General features: G+C 51.3%; 1 protein-coding gene across 1 annotated transcript; it reads right to left on the bottom strand.

The window, feature by feature from the left end:
• Positions 1-1319: 1319 nt before the first annotated feature.
• On the bottom strand, positions 1320-15520 carry Fbrs (fibrosin). Its single transcript, XM_004671067.3, has 18 exons — positions 15068-15520; positions 14596-14775; positions 13794-13829; positions 13675-13704; positions 12049-12097; positions 11658-11958; positions 10139-10440; positions 9738-9940; positions 9578-9622; positions 9334-9429; positions 9039-9107; positions 7121-7150; positions 6700-6771; positions 6050-6167; positions 5880-5960; positions 3494-3577; positions 3160-3367; positions 1320-3070 (listed from the first exon to the last, which is right to left on the bottom strand). Exons 1-18 carry the CDS (start codon positions 15518-15520, stop codon positions 2482-2484), a joined length of 2946 nt encoding a protein of 981 aa, XP_004671124.2. The 3' UTR covers positions 1320-2481.
• Between the last annotated feature and the right edge of the window lie 1367 nt (positions 15521-16887).

Genomic DNA, 16887 nt, shown 5'->3' with positions numbered 1-16887 from the left:
TGGGTCTTGGAGATTCAAACTTAGATACTTAGGCTTCGAACGAAAGCACCTTAATTGTTAAGCAATCTCTACAGCCCAAAATTTTATTTAATTAATATGTTATTTATTCACGTGAGAGGGAGACAGAGAGTGAATGAAATGATTATGGGCCCAGGGCCTCCATCCACTGCAAATGAGCTCCAGATGCATGCACTACCTTGTGTATTTGACTTTATGTGGGTACTAGGGAATTGAATCCAGGTCCCTAGGCTTTTTAAGCAAGTGCCTTAACCTTTGAGCTATCTCTCCAGTTCCATGACTGGTAATTAAAAAATATTTATATTATTTATTTGAGAGAAAGAGGCAGAGAGAGAGAATGGGCTTGCCAGGGCCTCCAGCCACTGCAAATGAACTGCAGACGCATGTGTCCCCTTGTGCAGCTGGCTTACACGGGTCCTGGAGAATCGAACCGGGATCCTTTGGCTTTACAGGCAAACACCTTAACCGCTAATCCATCTCTCCAGTCCTGGCAATTTTTAAAAAAGATTTATTTTTATTTATTTATTAGAGAAAGAGGGAGGGAGGGAGGAAGGGAAAGAATGGGCATGCCAGGGTGTCCCGCCATTGCAAACAAACTCCCAATGCATGTGCCACCTTGAACAACTGACATATATGAGTAGTGGGGAACTGAACCTGGTTCTTTAGGCTTTGCAGGCAAGTGCCTCAACCACTAAGCCATATCTCCAGCCCATGACTGGCTTTTTTTTTGTAATTTTTTTTCCCCCCAATGCTGAGGACGGAACCCAGGGCCTGGCACTTGCTAGGCAAATGCTTATCCACTGAGCTAAATCCCTAACTCCTAACCATGAATGGCTTTTTTTTGTTTTGAGGTAAGGTCTCACTAAGGCTCAGACTGACCTGGAATTCACTATGTAGTCTCAGGGTAGCCTTGAGCTCATGGCGATCCTTCTACCTCTATCTGGGATTAGAGGCATGTGCCACCACACCCAGGTATGAATAGCTTTTTAAAATCTTTATTTTTTCCATTTTTTTTTGCATATGTATGTGCATAAGTATGTGGTATATGCACTTGGGTGCAGATGTGTGTGCCCCATGTAGTTCACACGCATTCCTGGGTTGTAGAAAAGACAAAAGGGATGTGAAAAACTTCAGTACCCAACACTAATTCACCCACCCATTAAGCAGAACTCTCCAAGGTGGGAGGGAGGGAAAATCCTTGGTCAGAACAAGGTCAGTACTGTCCTCAGTCCTCCCCTTCTCCTGTGACCCAATCCAACCCATGCCAGACAAGCCATACACACTAAAAGAGGAGCCAGGGGTCTCATCGTAACACTCATTTTATATAAATATCCGCAAGTCATGTTACAGAATAAGCCCCACCGGGGAAAACATCAACATTATGATTTTGTTAAACTGAGCCCTGCTTTCTAGGTTGGACCCCAGCCTGGAGGTGTCTACTGCTTTGGGGAAGGCTGGGGGTGCTGCCAGGAGGCTGCTAGAGAAGCTGCCTGTGTATCCCACCCCTGGGCTAACCCCTTCTTTGGTGTGTGGTACATGGTGACCTTCTCTACTCACCCCACACCCCTTAGCCTGGGGCAGGGTTCTGTGGAGCAGGGCTCAGGAGTCCTGCGGCACTTGGAAATGGGAGGGGGATCTGAGCCATTAAGAGGTGGAGTCTGAGGCTTGGAGGTTGAGCCTTTTAGAGCTGTAGGGGCACACAGTTAGAGGAACAAGTCAGGGGAACCTGGGCTGACAGCTAAACATTTAAGTAGTTGCTGTTCCCTCCAGCCTAGGACTCTAGGTCCTTTTCCTTGTTGGCCTACCTCCTGCTTTATCTCACATTCTCAGGGACAAGCCTCAGGTTTCTACCTCACTCTTCCCAGCTCTTCCCAGGACACTCTCCCCCTACAGAAAGGCTAGGAACACAGCACCAGTCTGAGGATTTAATTAACCAGGAAGGGGATTGTTGGGAGGGGCACCCCTGTAAAAATGTACAAAAGGTCTGGGGGATGTGAAAGGGGTGATAAATATGTACATGGAACCCCCTTTCCTTTAGCCCCTCCTTCCTCAGCCTTAGGAGAGCATGAGGACTTGGATGGCAGGTGTAAGGGAGAGGGGCACTTTGGCCTCTGGCTTAATGAGCCCTTGGAGAGGCAGGCCAAGGGCCTAGAGACCCTTAGAGGGGCAAAGGTACATTTCAGGTCATGAGCTACAACCTCTGAAATGATCCCCTCATATATATGCCCACACACACTTGCTCCTCTGTAGAGGCTCTTGACATCTGCCCTCCCAGTGACCCTATAGTCCACATGAAACTGGACCTTGTGGGGAGTGGGGCTTCTGCTCCTAAGTCCTTGAGACCTCAGAGATGGCCATGAGGTCATGACCTTTGCCCTCAGGTCCTGGCTTAAACACCTCAGCCCTAAGGATCTTGTCACTAGGAAGGGGGGGTGGAGCTTTGCTCCTGCCCCTCCCCTCTCCTCACCTGTCAGCCCGGGTAGGGCCAGGGGCCCTGGGTGGGGAACTGGGCCTGGGGGCGGGCACAAGTGGAGGTGGTGCCCCCAAAAGGGCTCCTGGTGGAGTCTTGCTGAGAAGATGAGGGGTTCCTGGAGCTGCAGTAGGTGGTGGTGGTGGAGCCAAACGGCCATATAGCAGAGAATGAGCAGGGTCTAGACTGTAGAGGCGTGCAGCAGCCACAGCCCCTGGTCCAGTCAGCTCCTCACCTGCCTCATAGAAGCGGGGTGGTCTGGCCAGGCGTGGGGGCCCTGCCAACCAGGTTGGCTCTGGGAAGCCTGTACAGCGCTCTGGCAGACTAGGGCCCAGGAAGGGGGGCGGCCGAGGCCTCTCCAACAGCAAATGAAGGCCTTGGGGCCCAGTGGCAGCAGCGGCAGCAGCTGTGGCAGCAGCGGCAGCGGCGGCAGCAGCAGCGGCAGCGGCGGCAGCAGCCTCCTCCTTCCGTTCTTCCTTCACTCGTACAGACTCCTTAGCTGGCCGGGCTCCCTCCTCGCCAGGGCGGGCCTTCGGAGTAGCAGGAGAAACTCGAAGCTGGGGCCGTGAGAAGGGGAGGTCCCTGGGGGAAGGCACAATAGGGCAGAGTGAAGGTATTCCTCTGGCTGACAGGGCTGGACAGGCAGGGCTGAAGTCAGGCAGCAGGCACACCTGTCCTTCTCCTCCTTGGTAACAGAGGGCTCCCTCCGCTCCACAGGCCGCTCCTTGTCTGAACCTGGCGTTCGGGCAGCCTCAGGGGGCCGGACCCATGTAGGAAAGGCCAGAGGACTGCGGTGCAGGCGGCCCCATGGGTCTGGAGGGGTGGCAAAGGCTGGTGGGGCTCCTGGGCTTTCCTTCTGGGCAAAGACGGCGCCGGAGTCTGGGTAGAGGGTAAAATAGAAAGTGACAGGAACCAGGATTGGGGAAACACCCCACACAGATATCTACCCAATCCCAGTGTAAACACAAAGGCCCAATGCTACAGCTCCCACACCCCAGCACTCACTGAATGTGGGGCTGCCCAGGCCTCCAAAAGCCCCATTGGAGAGGGCAGCCAAGGAAGCAAAGCTTGTGGGACGTCCAAAGGGATCTGTGGAAGAAAAGGTAGAGGGTGATCAGAGCAAGGGGCAACCCACTCTGCTCTGAACAGGTTGGAAGAAATGGTGGGGGAGAGGCAGGTCTGTAGCAAGTTAAACAGATTTGTATGCCTTAGTGGCTTTTTTTTTTTTTTTTGGAGGTAGGTTCCCACTCTAGCACAGGCTGACCTGGAATTTACTATGAGTCTTGGAACCGCTTTCAACTCACAGCGATGATCCTACCTCAGCCTCCTGAGTGCTGGGATTAAAGGTGTGAGCCACCATGCTTGGCTACTAGCTTGGTTTTAACAACCATAGGCTAAGCGTTTTCTTGGGCCAAGCCAGGCACTACACCTGGAATGTTGTTTAGTCTCCTAACAAGCCCCATGAACAGAAAGAATCATTCCCATTGAAAATCGTGAAGGGGCTGAAGAGATGGCTTAGCAGTTAAGGCACATGCCTACGAAGCTTAAGGACTGAGCAGTGCCCACATAAGCCAGATGCACATGGTGACGCATGTGTCTGGAGTTCATTTGCAGTGCCTAGAGGCCCTAGCATGTCCATTCTTTCTATCTCTAATAAACAAAAATAAATATTTTTTTTTTTAAAAAGAAAAAGCAAGAGCTGGACATGGTGGCACACACCTTTAATTACAGCCTCGGGAGGCAGAGGTAGGAGGATCGCGTGAGTTCGAGGCCACCCTGAGACTACAGAGTGAATACCAGGTCAGCTTGAGCTAGAGTGAAACCCTACCTCAAGAAAACAAAAAATTAAAAAAACAAAAACAAAAAAAGGTTAAAGAAAATAGTGACAAGGCCAGGCAAGGTGGTACATGCCTTTAATCCCAGCATTGGGGAGGCAGAGGTAAGAGGATCACCATGAGTTTGAGGCCAGCATGGGACTACATAGTGAACTCCAGGTCTGGCCTGGACTAAAGTAAAACCCTACCTCCAAAAACAAAACAAGGGCTGGAGGGATGGCTTAGCTGTTAAGGCACTTGCCTGCAAAGCCAAAGGACTCAGGTCTGATTCTCCAGGACCCATGTTAGATAGATGAATAAGGTTGCACATGCGTCTGGAGTTTGTTTGCAGTGGCTGGAGGCCCTGGCACACCCATTCTCTCTCTTTCTCTCCCTCCCTTCCTCCCTCCCTCACTCTCTCTTTTCCTGTCAAATAAATAAATAATATTCAAAAACAAAATTAAAAAAAAAAAAAAGGAAATAGTGAAGAGAGCCAGGTGTGGTGGTACATGCCTTTAATCCTAGTACTCAGGAGGCAGAGGCAGGAAGATTGCCGTGAGCTCAAGGCCATCCTGAGACTACATAGTTTATTCCAGGTCAGCCTGGGCCAAAGTGAGACCTTACCTCAAAAAAACAAAATAAACCAATAAATAATAACGATAATAATAAAGAGGCTCACAAATGGAAATGACTTGCCAAAGGTCATGTAGTTTTAAGTGGTAACATCAACCTGAGACTTCTTTGGTATCAGAGGGTATGTCTTACCTGGGCTATCTTAATAACAACCAACTCTACAGCAAGTTACTAGCCTGGATTTTTGCTGGCTTGCCCCCACCTATCATACCTTCCCAACCTGATCCAAATTTTACATCACACAGATGTCAAAATAACTAGCCTACCCACCATGGGAACCTCATTGTCTCCCTAGCTAGGAATGTCTTCACTTAGGTTTAACTACTGTCCACCCAAAGTCAGGCTCAATCTCCCCAAAGAAGCCTGAAAGCTCCATAAAGTTAGGGACCACGCTGTCCTTTCTTTTTTTTTTTTTAAACATTTTTTTTTTAAATTTATTTATTTATTTATTTGAGAGCGACAGACACAGAGAGAAAGACAGATAGAGGGAGAGAGAGAGAATGGGCGCGCCAGGGCTTCCAGCTGCTGCAAACGAACTCCAGATGCGTGCGCCCCCTTGTGCATCTGGCTAATGTGGGACCTGGGGAACCGAGCCTCGAACCTGGGTCCTTAGGTTTCACAGGCAAGCGCTTAACTGCTAAGCCATCTCTCCAGCCCCTACGCTGTCCTTTCTTTACCCTACTTTCTTCTACCAGGTGGCACACTGCTCTCTATCACTGGTTATTTCACAGCAAAGTCTGTACTGGCAAGAGCAGTTATTATCCTTGACCTTACCTTCCACACTCATTTTACAGAAGAAATCATGTCTCAAAGTAGGTAGAGTAACTTTCCTAAGATCCTTAAGCAAATAAAACCTATCTAACCAAGTCTAGCTGTTTGAGGTCTGTTTTTTTTCCATCCCCAGTTCTATGTTAGGGACAGGGTCTGGGATGCCTGGCTCTTACCAATGTGAGTGCTGGGGCTCAGGAAGGGTCCGTGGGCACCAGGAGCTGTCGTAAAAGGATTGGCTGCAGCATGGACGGCACCTGGGACAGAGAGATGGGAAATACTAATGAGACTGAGTGGGTAAAAGGTGGACACTGTGTTATAGTCCACTAAAGGGCTGGCCACTCACCAGTTGCAGTGAAGAGGGAGGCCGGGTGGGAAAACTCCTGCCCAGGGGGCAGGGTCCCATAGGGCCCCGGAAGGCAGGGCAGGAGGTCATTCCGAAAGTCAAGCTTATGGGAGTCACCCTGCACAGAACACAGGAAGTGGGGCAATGAGTGACTCCAGGCCAAGTCTGGACTGGCTTTTTTCCTGTGCCTCTTTCTTAGGTCCCTGTTCTTATTTATCTATCTATCTATTTTATTTATTTTGGTTTTTTGAGGTAGGGTTTCATTCTAGCCCAGGTTGACCTGGAATTCACTATGTAGTCTCAGGGTGGCCTTGAACTCTTGGTGATCCTACCTCTGCCTCCTGAGTGCTGGGATTAAAGGCATGCACCACCACGCCCAGCTAGGCCCCTGTTCTTGTTCTCTCACCCTTAGTTCCCCTCCAAGAACGGGCTGGCTGACACCAGGAGGGGACTTGAGTGCTCTCCCCTCTTTTTCAAAGCCTTCTTTACTCATTCCAGTAATTATCAGGTGCTGTGGAACTACTCACTAGTGACGAGGGATAGAAGAAAATTGTTTCTGGCCAAGATTTGGCTGAGCAGTGTTGAAAGGCCGCTGCCCAAAGCTCAGACCACCCCTGACTCTCAAATCCACTCTCCCCAGTGCCTCGTACCTTCATTTTTTCCTGGTGTCTCAGGATCATGTAAGCCACACGCACGTGCATGGCACACCACTTTCCTGGTTTCTGCCGCCCCAGGATGACCAAAGGGAAGGAAAGAACATTCATTTATCACCCACTTCAGGCCTTGCCCTAAGCCCAGCTGCCACACAACAGCCCTAATCATCATCCCTAGAACTGAGAGATAATTAGGTTCATTGGAAAGCCTAGGAAACTGAGGCACAAACAGATAAACTGTCTTCCCCAAGGTCCCTCAGCCAGTTATATCTGAGCCCAGGTCTGTGACTTGAAAAAACTACTTTCTACTGCTTTACATTTTGCCAACTCCCTATCTTGGGCTACTTGATCTTTCCCAAGCAGACACCCTGACACCAGCTCCCAGCCTCATGCAGCTTAAGTTCCTCACCAAACTTACCCTCAAAGGTGGTCGGAAATGGTCAGGGATCTGGAGATGGCAAAGGAGACATTGGAAATGATTCAGGTCTGTTCACTAACCTGGCTGTCTCATCCCCACAGCATCTACTCCCCCATTTCCTGAAGACTATGGCTCTTTCCAACCCATCCTACTAGTGTCAAAATTCTTTTCCCAGCTGGGCATGGTGGCACACGCCTTTAATCCCAGCACTCAGGAGGCAGAGGTAGGAGGGTTGCCGTGAGTTCGAAGCCACCCTGAGACTACATAGTTAATTCCAAGTCAGCCTGGACCAGAGTGAGACCCTACCTCAAAAAACAAACAAACAAAATTCTTTTTCCAAGCCAGGCATGGTGGTACAGGCCTTTAATCCCAGCACTCGGAAGGCAGAGGTAGGAGAACTGCCATGAGTTTGAGGCCACCCTGAATACATAGTGAATTCCAGGTCAGTCTGAGCTAGAATGAAACCCTACCTTGAAAAACAAAAACAAAAAAACAAAATTCTTTTCCTTCCTCCTACTCTAGTCCTCTTTCCTCCTGGCACCAGGTTTCTGAACCAGGTCTCAGGGAGATACCTGCTGGGAGAGTTAAGTAGGATAGTCTCCTCAACCAGAGGAGCCCTCTTATCAGCTACTTACAAAGGAGGTATATTTAAGCGGGGGTTTTTTTTTTTTTTTTTTTTTTAGGGCTGGTGAGATGGCCCAGCAATTAAGGTGTTTGCCTGAAAAGTCTAAACAACCCAGGTGTGATTCCCTAGTACTTAAAACCAGATGCACAAAGTGGCACATACATCTGGAGCTTATTTGCAGTGGCTAAAGGCCCCATTCATTCTCTTCCTTCTCTGATTGCAAATAAATAAATAAATATGTATTTTTAAAATTTCTTTAGAGGTTGGGCATGGTGGCGCACACCTTTAATCCCAGCACTCAGGATACAGAGGTAGGAGGATCGCCATGAGTTCAAGGCCACCCTGAAACTACACAGTGAATTTCAGGTCAGCCTGAGCTAGAGTTAAGACCCTGCCTCGAAAAACCAAAATCATCATCATCATCATTATCATCATCTTAAGGGAGATGGAAAACTCTGGTCTAGTCTAGTCTACCCTTTAGGGAATGTACCCTGTACTTTTCACAACCATTTCAGAGCCCTGCAATCTAAGGCTGTGCCATGTTTGGAGCAGGAGGGAAGACTCTGGAACCCCAGCCATTTCACAAAGGGGAAGCTTATCTTTCAGTTGTTTTATGAACAGGGTTTTCTGGTATGATGTCATTTGGGGGGGAGCGTGTTAAATATGAAAACCTCTACAAAAACCATTGGCCTTGAGCTAGACATGGTTGCTTATGTCTATAATCCCAGCACTTGGGAGGCTGAGGTAGAAGGCTCAATGATCATGTTTGAGGTCAGCCTGGGCCACAGAGTGAGACTCTGACTCAAACTCAAAAACAAAAAACAATGCTGGAGTATGGTGGTGAATGCCTTTAATCCCAGCAACTTGGGACTCCAAGGTAGGAGGCTCATTGTGAGTTTGAGTCCAGCCAGAGTTCCAGGTCAGCCTAGGCTAGAGCAAGACCCTACCTTGAAAAACTAAAAACAAACAAATTCCCCCTCCCCACTGTCCTTAGCATGCAGCTCAGTGGTGAAATGCATTCTTAGCATGTATGAGCCCTAGGTATTGACTCCCCAGTACCTCTAAAAGCAAAACAACTGTCCTAATAAACTACCTACTTCTTGGGGGACAATATTCTCAACCTATTCCTGATATCTGGGAAATCCTGTTATACAGGATTTATACAAATTGCCCTCAGACACTCAGGGACACCCTTGGTAACATTAAAGGGAGTAGCCAAGAGTTCATTTTCCTTCAATCGTGCTCTCCCTTCAACACACCTAGCTCCCCAAAGACCTAACTTGGCCTGCTCACCTGTGTCCCTTTCTGGGGGAGCCCACTCAGCACTGGCCCCAGTCGTGGTGGTAGCTCAGGGTTCGTGCTCTGGGAAGAAGAATGGAGGGTTCAGATAGGAGAGCTGGTGCTAAGTATGAAAGGAGTCTAGAATTAAAGGGAATGGGACAGGGATGGGAGCATGGTTTTGTAACACGTGGGTCCAGAAGGGGTATGAGGCTAGCCATCGTTTTGGGGAATGAGAAGCCAATATGTGGATCCAGGCTATCTGGGGTCTATAAGGGATGGGAGGTGGTAGACTAGACTGGGAGCTCACCTTGGGCTGAAAGGCCCCCTGCAGAGAGCCAAAGGAGACAGCCGGTGGGAGGCCTGGAGGGAGCCCTGGCACTGCAGGAGGGAAGGCCATGTACGGCTGTGGAGAGAAGGGGACTAGTCCAAGCAGGGGGTGGAGGTGCAGCCCAGGTCTTTCCTGTGCCCCCAGGTAGCTCTCCCATGCTCAAGAGACAACCCACTAATGACTGCATAGTACCCACATGTCACACACCCTCACTTTCACTCACATTATGTCGGAAAAGGCCTTCCATCTTTCCTGGGTACTTCTCAAACTAGGGAAGAGAAAGGAAGAATGAGCTGCCAGCTCATAACCCAGGCTCTTCCTTCCCTGCAGGTGACACCCTCCCTCAGGCCTGAGCCTCATCAGCAGCCCAATGAGGAGCTCACCATATGGCCGTGGGGTGGCAGCAGGCCTGGGGGATAGGGAGTGAAGTGCTGGTGGGTGTGCTGGTGGGTGTGCTGGTGCTGGTGGTTGTGCTGGTGGAACTGGAAGGCCAGAGGTCGGGCTGATCCCCCTGCCCCCACCACCTCAGGGCCACCCTGGGCATTCAGGTAGCGAGTGTTCAGGTCCTGGCCGATCAGGTCCTGCTCTGTGGGAAGGGAGGGGGAGAAGGCTTTAATATCTGGTGCCACCATGTCAGCCTCCTTGGGCCCAGGTGACTGGCCTTCCCTCTGGCCTTGAGCCACTCCCTCCTCAGGCCCTTGGGCCCTGCCAGAGCCAGCTGGGCCCAAGCTTGGGGCCACGGCCCCCACCACCCCACCACCCCCGGCCAGGACCCCAAACTCACCAGAAAGGGCGTTAGCAGCTGAGGCCCCAGGGTGCCCTGGCACCTGCAGCAGAGGTGGGGGTGGGGGCAGGGTGGGACCAGGGGAGACCAAGGAAGGGTGGTGGGGTGGTGGGGGGGCCCGTAGCCCATGGGGAGGAAAGCCGTGGGTGGACAGAGACAGGGGCAGTGAGGGCGTTGGGGGCCGGTGGGTGAGCTGCGCGGACGAGGAGGAGGCAGATGAGGAGGAGGAGGACGAAGAGGATGATGAGGGGGGAGGCTGAGCCACGGGAGGGGCCAGGGCCTTGGGGGGCGGCCGTGAAGAGCTGGGGAGAGAAGTGGGGAGATGAGTGAGGGGGTGGGAGGTGCCAGCTCTGACGGGAGGGGGGTCAGAAGCTTGGGTGATACCGTGACCTTGGATCTCCAACACTGGAGATGGCAGTACCCAGAAGTTCCTCCCAGGGAACCCAGCCTCAGGCAGAGGTACTTTCCATACCCATAAACTCCCTTTTCCCTCTTCAGGTCTGTTTCCATAAAGCTGTCTCTGTTGTCTCTGGCCATGACTTCTTTTTACTGACTCAACCACAGCACAAAACAGATCATGCATTTTGATGCTTAATTACAATAGGCCACCTGAGTTGCCACCCTGAGACAGTGGAAATGGGCCATGTTGCCCTTTCTGAGGACTAATGAGACCTGAATCCTAGGCCCATCTTGTCATGAACCCTTGGCAAACCTTGAGCAAATAACAATGATGATGGTGACAACAATAGTGAGAGCAGAATCATTAATTCTTACCCTTTAATGAGTACTTACTGTAGACAACTGCTAGCATTTGCTTTATGAGCTAATGCAAGTTTCCAACATGTCATGCCACCCTCCCGAGTGTTACCAGAGCCATGCAACCATTTATACTCTATCAGTTCCTTTTTTTCTATAACTTAACCCTCTTTCTTTTCGGGCCTCACCCTAAGCATTCAACATCAAGAAACGGAGGTATTAACCATACTTTCCTAAAGCACATAAAAGCAAGCTAAACACCCAACTAATTTAGAGTTTACTCAGGAAAGACTTGACATCATCCCATGTCATATTAATGAGTGTAAACACTTTGGGAAGCATTGCATTTACTCAAAATTAATCTTCATAGCAGCTTTAGGATGAAGGTACTATTTTTTATTGTTTAATTTCACAGGAAAGAGGAAACTGAGGGTCAGAGGAGTCAAATTAGTAAAAGTCACAAAGCCAGTTAAATGGCAGAGCAAGAATTTGAATCTAGTTCTATCATCAAAGCCACACTGTTAACCATCATCTCAGCATTTTCCAGGAGACAAAAGTTCTCACCAATGCATACAACTGGGAAATGACAGTAAGCTGGATTCCTCTGTATGTAAATGTATAAAAAGCCAATAAAATCCTACAGGAATCTCTCTATATTTATTTTACCCAGTGCCTCTCCAACTTTTTCAAGTCACACTCATTCCATATCCCAATCATAGAACACAGGCCATTCTAGATGGGATTAGATCACCAGACCACTAACCTGCCAGTGCTGAGGTCCAGGCTGCTGCCATAAGGAGAAGTGCGGAGGCTGAAGGGTGAGACCCGAAGCTGCAGCTGGGGCTGGGGTGGGGGTGGCAGACTGGGGGTGGCCGGCAAGGGTGCAGGGGGTGAGGCAGGAGGCCGAGGGGCCGGTGGAGGCGGTGGTTCCTTTGGGGGGAAAGGCACTAGCAGCGGGTCGGGCCCTGGGGGCTGCTCTTGGCTCCGCTCCAGGCCCGACACTTTAGGGACCACAGACAGTTTTGCTTCACAGTTCCCATTGAAGGCGCCGTGGGGGCCAGAGGCTGTGAGGGCAAGATGGCAGACATGCTCAGCAAAGGCTCATGCTCACCCATGTTCCTCCCATGCCTCCATTCCCAGCCCTTGGTATCAACCTTTGCTGGTTGAGACAGTAAAGGATGGGTCCAGGTCATCATCAGAGACCTGAGGAAGAAAAGTAGAGAAAAGGTTAGGGTGGTGTGTGTGTGTATGGTTTTTCAAGGTAAGGTCTCACTCTAGCAAAGGCTCATCGGGAATTCACTATGTAGTCTCAGGGTGGCCTTGAACTCACAGCAATCCTCCTACCTCCGCCTCCCGAGTGCTGGGATTAAAGGCGTGCACCACCACACCTGGCTTGCAGGTTAGGTTCTTTAAGCTAAATGCCTCTAGAGTCTGCTTTACTGGTGGTGGTGGTGGTAAGTCTCTTTCATCATCTTAGGTGACATCCATCAGACTACAGCTGTAGGAGCCCAAGCTTGGAGAAAGGATGGTGCCATGAATCAGCTAAGCTAGGAGAACTGAGTCAAGACAGTACTGCAGTGGCAGAAGAGGTGGTGAAGTGAAGTAAAGCAAAGCTGTCAGCTAAAACTAACTGCTGGCCTGCAAGCCCCCACCTGACCTACAGATCTGTTTGATTCACAAACATTAGCAGAAAAACCTTAAGCTGGTGATTTCTTGGTAGACACAGACTTAAGGAGCTTCTAAGAATGCCTCCCCCATTGTCATGTGGCAAGAACTAGCTAGATGGATCATAACTCCATAGTGTCAACTCAGGTCGCAATAATACATGTCCAGTCAACTTTTTGAGGAAACAGGACATGTATCAGGAAGTGCAAAATGAGTTACTTCTGGGAGTAAGTAGGTAGAGCATTACCTGGTAGTACACTGAAAACTACCTGTATATGAACTTTTATACTGACTACCATGGCTTAGTATCTGTATTGGTATGACCACAGTCTCTCTTCAGATTCTCATAGATGAGACCCTAATTATGGAAAATGGCAAATGGAGCTGGGCATGGGGGTGCACACCTTTAATCCCGGAACTCTGGAGGCAGTTAGGAGGATCGTCATGAGTTCGAGGCCACCCTGAGACTACATAGTGAGTTACAGGTCAGCCTGGGTTAGAAGGAGACCCTACCTTGAAAAACCAAAAAAGGCTAATGGGTTGGGGATGGCTCAGTGGTTAAAAGTGCTTGCTTACAAGCCTGATGGCATGGTTTTGATTCCCCAGTACCCATGTAAAGCCAGATGCACAAAGTGGTTCATGCATGTGGAGTTTATTTGCAGTGGTAGGAAGCACTGGAGCACTCATGCTCTGACACTCACTCTCTCTTTTCCCTCTGTCAAATAAACTAAAAAATATATATTTAATAAAAAAAAAAAGGCTAATGACCAGCAGGAAAGACCACCTTAATTTCATGGTCACTTTGGATGTACTTCAAAGGCTTTGAGAAGGATGCCACACCAAGACATTCAATTTTACAGGCCACTGCCGAGGCTCTTGGTTGCCCACTGGAACTAGATGCTAAGACCCTACTTCTGGCCACCATAAAGGGAGGAAAAACAAAAAAGCACAACTAAACCTCCCTATCCCTTCCCTAACTCCCCAAACGTCATCTTTTAACTTAACTAATGTTCCCACTCAAGGGGAGATGTCTGCTACATGTAAAAGGTCTTTAAGCTCCAGAGCATTAAACAAACCTTGACAATGTCTACCCAACAAGTTTTTGCCCCACTCACCCTCTCATCCAGATCACTTTCCGCATCACACTGAAAAGAAGGAAAGAGAGGTGTCAGAAGATGGGAAAGAGGGGAGTCCAGAGGGGAGGGGAGGGGCCAGTACAAGCAGCAGCACTTACTATATATCCAGCTTCCACAGAGTGCCGGGAGAAGGCCTGAGAAAGACCAGAGTCCAGAGGTAAGGGAGGCTAACTGGCCAGGCAACTGTATAAAGTCTTATCTCCTCCAAGGCATTCAAGGCCCTTTTTGACCTACTCTCAACTGCTTTTGCTAGGTATTTCTCTGGCTACTGCCCATCTTCATTCCCAGGGCTTTGGCTATTTTCTAAATACACAATGTCAGATTTTCACTTCTACGTGTTTTTGCCCAAAACAAAACAAAAAAACTTTTCTCTTCATTTCTCCCCTTAGCAAACTTCTGACTATACTTTGGGGCCTAAGACATTCTAGGGGGCTTTCCCTAACCACAACCTTCTACCCATCCCCCAAGCAGAATGGGTGGCTTCCTCATGTGGGTTTCTGCAGCTTTGCTTCCAGATCACTCCTAGATCACTGCCTTGTACAGCTGCTCAAACTGTGGCCTAGGTGTCTGCTTGCTGACTGTTTCTTACTAGGCTGCCACCAGCTAGAGGGCAGGACAAGGACCATACCTAGTTTATGATTCAATTAAGTCCCTTGAATATGTCTCCTGAATTAAAAAGCATGTAGACATAGCACACCACAAAAAGCAGGTGAATGTGATCATACAGTCATGTGTTTGTCAAGCCTGAGATGTGTCCAATATGCTCTGCCTTTCCCTTTGCTCTTAGAGACTAGGATTGTTGTTGGGGGCAGTCAATAGCAATGGTGACAGAAAATGGATCTACATGAAGGATTTTCTGCCTAAAGAATTCTAAAGGCCAGAGATCTGGGATGAGCTCACCTCTTTCCTTCTCCGTTTATTGGGCCATTTGCGGGGGCGATCCACAGGGGGACGGCCAGGCTCACGTTCAGAGCTGTCCCCTGGCTCACCAGTGGCCCCACTGGAGCCCCCCCTCTTCCGTTTCCCAGAATGCTTCAGCCGATGTTCCAGTCGCTCTGGGGGTTGAAGAGATGCATCCTTCTGTGGAGGAGGAGGAGGGACTGAAGTGGATGGAAAGAGAAACTCCCCAACTCTTTATGGGTGACCAGGCTACCAAAGTGCCTCTAAGGCAGGGTAACCTGGTTGGTCCCCCGAGACTGGTTCTACCTCCTCCCACCCTAGGGTGCGGCAGAGGCCCTGCCAGAGGAGCCGGTTGCTCTGGTTTGAGGTGCCACCACTGCCCCTTCTATCCCACCCACTTTAAGGATCCTTCCCTGTCGCTCCGAACTCGCCCCCCCCCCAACCAAGGCCCCTAAGTCTCGTCAGGCCCCACCTGCAAGGCCTCGAGGCTGGCGAAGCTAGCGATGGCAAAGCCATCGATCAAGTCCTCCTCCTCCTCTTCTTCTTCCTCGGGCTCCTCCTCGGCTTCCCCATCGTCGGCGCCCCCCTCTTCCTCCTCTTCCTCTTCCTCCCCGCGGCTGCCCGAACCAGCAGGCCGCTTCCGAGCTCGAGGTCGTGGGGGCCGAGGCCTAGGACGAGGCCGTCGCCGTCTCAGGCCCCCAGGCCGCTCTCCAGACGAAGCTGATGACCAGGGCCGGGCCGGCGGCGGCGGTGGCGACGAAGAGGATGAAGAGCCCCGCGGGGCGGCCAACAAGGCCCGGGGCGCGTCGCCGCCTGGACCACGGCGACGCCGCTGCTCCCGGTCTCGGTCTCGGCGCGAGCAGCGTCTCCGCCGCCGCTCCCCTTCAGCTGCCCAGCCCGGGCCAGGGGCCGCGGCCGTCTCCATGACGACGGCCCTCAGCGCCGCATCCGGAGGCGGCGGGGCCCAAAGCGGCCTGTCCGCAGGCCCGGCGTTGGCGGCTAGCGCAGGGAAGATAGGGCTCCGGCCTTCTCTTTAAAGCTGGAACGGCTGGCCCCGAGATTGCCCCAAGGCCAAGGCCCGGAGAGCCCGGCGCCGCCCCCGGGGCGACAAGCCCGAAGGCCCCCCCTGTGGGGCCGGCGGGGCCGCGACGACGAAAACGGGGTGGCCGTCCCTTTAAGGCGAGGCCTCAAATTGTCCAGCCCCCGGCCCCTTTAAGACGACCCAACTGTCTAGCCGGCCTAGTGCGGTAGCGGCCCCCTGCCAAGGGTCGAGGCAAGTCTCCCCGAGGAAGAGGAAGGGCCACCCCTTTAAAAGGGGCCGAAAGCTCGACCTGAAACGCAGACCTCCCCTTTAAAACTGTCTCAAGTCCTCCGGCTGAAAGAGGCCACCCCTTTAAGGAGCCCAGGGGCCTTCTAACAGCAAGCCGGCCCTTTAAGGACTCCGAGTTAAAGTTTCTAGTCCTCGACAAGAAACACACTTCCCCTTTAAGCTGAATTTAAAGAACTTCTTGCGTGGGGTGGGAGGTGGGAAATCCCACTTCGCCCCAATTCTACCAGTCGCACTGTTCTCAATTTGTCAGCTTCGGGGTCGATGGCTTTTCCTTTAAGGTTAGCGTTGGAGTCGGCAGAGTTCAACGGCCACCCCTTTAAGGAGATTTAAAGGGGCCTCCTCCAGACCCAGCTCTTCCAGCCTCCGCCTCCCGTAGCCATGAAAGGCTCGAGGGGGCGGGGCCGCAAGGCCAGCCCTCCGAAGTCCCGGATATGAGGCAACGGTGACGGGTAGAGCTTCTCTGTCCGCCGACATAAAAGTCTCTTCCTCCTCCTCTGACTGGTGCCTTGGGCGATCCGCAACAGAAGCTGGACAGCGAAGTGAACTCTACCGCTCCCTCCAGTAGTCTTCTTTGGGGTCTTGGGCCTCTGGTCTGCCAGAACTTCCCTGCCCCACCTCCCTCTTCCTCCTCGGCCTACGCCTCCTTCCTTTCTTCGTCTCCTCCCACTCTCCGCCTCCTCCCCTTCCCCTCCCCCCACAGGCTCAGTCGTTCATAGGTTAGCGAGTAACGTCAAGGCGGAGGGCGGAGTCAAACTCCGGGAGTGGGCAATAGGTAACTGCCCCCTAGTCTGGGATTGGGTGACGTCAGATTGGCCCCGCCCCCTTAAGTCTTGTGACTCGACTGGTTAAGAGTAGCTGTTTGGGGCGGCTCCCCAGAGGACCCCACCTCTTCCTGCTCTTCGTGTATTGGCCGCGTTCTGACGGCGTTGAGGGGCGGAGTCAAAAGGCAGTTGGCCGGCGTC

This window comes from Jaculus jaculus, chromosome 12, assembly GCF_020740685.1.
Source record: "Jaculus jaculus isolate mJacJac1 chromosome 12, mJacJac1.mat.Y.cur, whole genome shotgun sequence".
Taxonomy (NCBI): domain Eukaryota; kingdom Metazoa; phylum Chordata; class Mammalia; order Rodentia; family Dipodidae; genus Jaculus; species Jaculus jaculus.
This window is presented reverse-complemented; position numbering and strand designations above follow the sequence as displayed.